Genomic DNA, 4,976 nt, shown 5'->3' on the forward strand with positions numbered 1-4,976 from the left:
TAATCTATGGCTGAGAGGTTTATATTGTGGTTAAAGATGTCTAACTCCTTGACTTCTTTCTTAAACTAGATGCATGTGAGGTAAGAATGGATCCCAACACTGCTCACAAACTCCTCATCCTCTCTGACGACCAACAAAAAGTTACCCACGGCGTTGAGGAGCAGTCGTACCCTGATCACCCTGACAGGTTTGACTGCTTGCCCCAAGTCCTGTCCCAGCAGGGCCTGCAGGGCCGCTGTTACTGGGAGATGGAGTGGGAAGGAAAATGGATCAGGATTGGAGTGACCTACAACAGCATCAGACGCAAAGGGCCAGAAACTGACTGTGTGATGGGATACAATGGAGTATCTTGGAGTCTTCACTGCTCTAAGAATGGTTACCGCTTGTTTCACAACTTCGAGAGCATCGTCCCCAGTGTCCGTCCAGGTGATTCCCGTGGACTGGCGGTGTATCTGGACTGGCAGGCCGGCATCCTGTCCTTCTACAGAGTTTCTTCTGGAGGGTCGCTCACACACCTGCACACCTTCGTCACCAAGTTCACTCAGCCTCTCTACCCAATATTCAGGGTGTGGGGAAAGGGCTCCTCATTGAGGCTGTGTCAGCTGGAACTGAATCAAGGACATATATGATTGTATTCAAAAGGGTCTATGTAGTAATTTTCATGTATTAATCACTTTTTTAATGGCCATGTGAGCAGATTGTAAGGGGACATGAAATGAGACCTTCCCCGTCTCTGTCCTTGTCTATATGAGCCTGTGGATGATTTGTGTAAGTTGTTTGATTTCACTGGACTGTTGGATTTCTTTGTGAAACAATGTGACGTTTTTTACATTCTCAAATGCTGCATCGCTCCACTCCGCTAACGTTTCCCCTTGATTCCACTGGGCACGTCTCTACCTTATTAATAACAACACTTTCACTAGTGTTGGATTGGAGATCTCATTCAGCTGTTATAGAAACCGCTCGACCGCTTGACCCAAAACTAGTGGTTAGTTTGGCTCTGAGTCATTTATGATAATTAGATTCCCAGTAAAGTTTTCTGTTTTCATTGTACTAATGTCCTTTTAGAGATTCAAGCTCATTGTTTTATGCCATCCCTTAAATGTGTTTGATAACCACATTTAACAAAACTTGTATGAATGTCAGATGTTTTTGAAAACTTCTCACCAACTCAAAAAATCTCTCCTCAAAAAGTTCCTGCATTTTTAAAAGCTTCTTCCTCGTGTCCTCTGGTTGTGTCTCTCCTGGAGGTTCCGCTCCGTTGGTCCGTATCCGTAAGCTTTCAGAAAATGTGCAGAAATATGGACAGAAGGCTCCATCTGTATCTGTATCTAACTCTGAGGATAAATTATTTTTAATTTTTAATTTTTATCCAAACTCACCACAGGACTAGATTATAAAGAGAAGAGTGCCTCCTCTCTGATAGCGAGTTAACTGCCTCTGTTTTGTATGCATTTATGTTGTATATAATTTACGCTTGATGCATGTATAGATAAAAATACACATATTTGACTGTATGTGTGTATGTCACCATCTGTAATGAATATATGCGGATTGGTTTAAACATGAGAGTTAAGTAATTACACAGGATCAGTGTGTGAACAGTGAAGTGTTGATGGTGCCACCAGGTGGCAGCAGAGCAGCAACTTCCATATTCTGCCCAGAATTCAGTTTGGTTCAAGTTTACATGTTTTACTTTCTGTCTGACCTACAGATATTTTATTTCCACTAACAGAAATGGATCTTCTTTAACGTTTTGGTCTGGATTCAGATGTTATCAGATATTTTAAATAAAGTTAACATGAATGCATCACCGAATCGACTTTAGTTTGTGCACAGTTTAACAGAAGTTGAATTTATAATCTTTCTATTTTTTAAAGTGATTTTTAATTAAGTTTTAATTTTATTTACTTTTTCTTTGGTGAGTTTCAATCAGTGTCACAGAACTTTAGTGCTTCAGGTGGATATAATTGTTTGAAAATAATAATTTCTTATTTTGCTGTTTGTGGTCAGTTTGTATGTATGAGTATATTTGAGTTTAATTAAATTTTAAATGTTATCACGGAAGTGGCTAAATGCTAGTTCATGACCATAGGTGAGGGTAGGAATGTAGATTGACCGGTAAATCGAGAGCTTCACCTTTTGACTCAGCTCTCTCTTTACCACGACAGACCGATACGACGACTGCATTACTGTGGCCGCCGCACCGATCCATCTGTCAATCTCACGCTCCATCCTTCCCTCACTCGTGAACAAGACCCCAAGATACTTAAAAGCCTCCACCTGAGGCAGTAGCTCTCCCCCAACCCGGAGGGGACAAGCCACCTTTTTTACGGTCGAGAACCATGGCCTCGGACTTGGAGGTGCTGATTCTCATCCCAGCCGCTTCACACTCGTCCCAGGACATGCTGGAGGTCCTGGCTTGATGGAGCCAACAAGACCACATCATCCGCAAAAAGCAGAGATGAAATCCTGTGGCTCCCGAACCAGACCCCCTCCAGCCCGTGGCTGCGCCTAGAAATTCTGTCCATAAAAATAATGAACAGAACCGGTGACAAAGGGCAGCCCTGCCAGAGTCCAACATGCACCAGGAACAGGTCTGACTTACTGCCGGCAATGCGAACCAAGCTCCTGCTCCGGTCGTACAGGGACCATACAGCCCTTAGCAGAGGACCTCCAACTCCATACTCCCGGAGCACCTCCCACAGAATGCCACGAGGGACACTGTCGAATGCCTTCTCGAAGTCCACAAAACACATGTGGACTGGTTGGGCAAACTCCCATGAACCCTCGAGCACCCTGCGGAGGGTATGGAGCTGGTCCAGTGTTCTGGGGCCCGGACGAAAACTGCATTGTTCCTCCTGAATCCGAGGTTCGACTATCGGCCGAATTCTCCTCTCCAGTACCCTGGAATAGACTTTCCCAGGGATGCTGAGGAGTGTGATCTCCCGATAGCTGGAAGACACCCTCTGGTCCCCCTTTTTGAATAGGGGGACCACCACCCCGGTCTGCCAGTCCAGAGGCACTGTCCCCGACTGCCATGCAATGTTGCAGAGACATGTCAACCAAGACAGCCCCACAACATCCAGAGACTTGAGGTACTCATGGTGGATCTCATCCACCCCCAGTGCTTTGCCACTGAGGAGCTTCCCAACTACCTCACTGACTTTGGCTTGGGTGATGAATGAATCCACCTCTGAGTCTCCAGCCCCTGCTTCCTCTATGGAAGACATGTCAGTGGGGTTGAGGAGATCCTCGAAGTATTCCCTCCATCGCCCAACGATATCCCCAGTTGAGGTCAGCAGCTCCCCACCTCCACTGAAAACAGTGTTGGTGGAGGACTGCTTCCGCCTCCTGAGGCGCCGGATGGTTTGCCAGGATTTCCTCGAGGCCGACCAATAGTCCTTCTCCATGGCCTCCCCGAACTTTTTCCAGACCTGAGTTTTTGCTTCCGCGACTGCCCGTGCTGCCGCTTGCTTGGCCTGCCGGTACTCATCAGCTGCTTCAGGAGTCCCTCAGGCCAAACAGGCTCGATAGGACTCCCTCTTCAGCATCCCTTACTTCCGGAGTCCACCACTGTGTTCGGGGATTGCCACCACGACAGGCACCGGAGTCCTTACGGCCACAGCTCCGGACAGCCGCATCAGCAATAGAGGTGGAGAACATGGTCCATTCGGACTCAATGTCCCCAGCCTCCCTCGGGATCAGGTCCAAGCTCTCCCGGCGGTTGGAGTTGAAGACCTCCCTGACAGAGGGTATTGCCAGACATTCCCAGCAGACCCTCACAATACGTTTGGGTCTGCCAGGTCTGTCCAGCTTCCTCCCCTGCCAGCGGATCTGTCTCACCAACAGGTGGTGATCATTTGACAGCTCAGCCACTCTCTTCACCCGAATGTCCAAGACATATGGCCGGAGGTCAGATGACACAACCACAAAGTTGATCATTGACCTCCAACCGAGGGTGTCCTGGTGCCACGTGCACATATGGACACCCTTATGCTTGAACATGGTGTTCGTTATGGACAAACTGTCACTAGCACAGTAGTCCAGTAACAAAACACGACTCTGGTTCAGATCGGGGAGCCCGTTCCTCCCAATCACACCCCTCCAGGTAACACTGTCGCTGCCCACGTGAGCGTTGAAGTCCCCCAGTAGAACGACGGAGTCCCTGGTTGGAGCACTCTCCAGTACCCCTCCCAGGGACTCCAAGAAGGCCGGTTACTCTACACTGCTGTTTGGCCCATAAGCCGAGACAACAGTGAGAGACCTATCCCTGACCTGAAGGCGCAGGGAAACGACCCTCTTGTTCACTGAGGTAAACTCAAACACACGCGGGCAACTCCAGAATAGAAGAGAGTCCAGCCTCTCACAAGTAGTTCGGTTCCAGAGCCCAGACTGTGCGTGGAGGCGAGCCCGACTATCTCAAGCCGGTACTGCTCAACCTCTCGCACCAGCTCAGGCTTTTCCCCCCCAGTGAGGTGACATTCCATGTCCCCATGGCCAGAGTTACCATCTGGGGATTGGGTCACTGGGGCCCCCGCCCACGACCACCACCCAAATCACACCGCACCTGCCCCTTCTGGACCCTCCTGCAAGTGGTGAGCTCACTGGAGGGTGGGCCCACGTCGTTTCCACGGGCTGCGCCCAGCCGGGTCCCGTGGGCAAAAACCCAGCCACCAGGAGCTCGCCTGTGAGCCCCAACCCCAGGCCTGGCTCCAGGATGGGGCCCCGGTGACGCCAATCCGGGTGATGTACGCATCCTTGATATTTTCTCTGTCATTAAGGGTTTTTGAACCGATCTTAGTCAGACCTGTCACCTAGGACCTGTTTGCCTTGGGAGACCCTACCAGGGGCATTAAGCCCCGGACAACATAGCTCCTAGGATCATTGTGGTACTCAAACCCCTCCAACACGATAAGGTGCTGGTTCAAGGAGGAGCCGTCTGACCGTGATGTCAAAGGAAAATGGACGCCATG

The 4,976-nt window shown here is 49.5% G+C and overlaps 1 protein-coding gene across 2 annotated transcripts in view; it reads left to right on the forward strand.

Annotated features, from left to right (window-relative positions):
- Positions 1–4,976, forward strand: part of LOC119005419 (NACHT, LRR and PYD domains-containing protein 3-like) — a 33,370-nt gene that overhangs the window by 7,130 nt on the left and 21,264 nt on the right. The window contains exon 12 of one of the 2 annotated variants that reach the window (XM_037073009.1): positions 70–608. In XM_037073009.1, the coding sequence (XP_036928904.1) occupies positions 70–608 (539 nt within the window). Of the gene's footprint in view, positions 1–69; positions 1,811–4,976 lie in introns of those variants that run through there. The other variant, XM_037073008.1, reaches the window with a different exon arrangement.

This window comes from Acanthopagrus latus, chromosome 17 (assembly GCF_904848185.1).
Source record: "Acanthopagrus latus isolate v.2019 chromosome 17, fAcaLat1.1, whole genome shotgun sequence".
In the NCBI taxonomy this organism is placed as follows: domain Eukaryota; kingdom Metazoa; phylum Chordata; class Actinopteri; order Spariformes; family Sparidae; genus Acanthopagrus; species Acanthopagrus latus.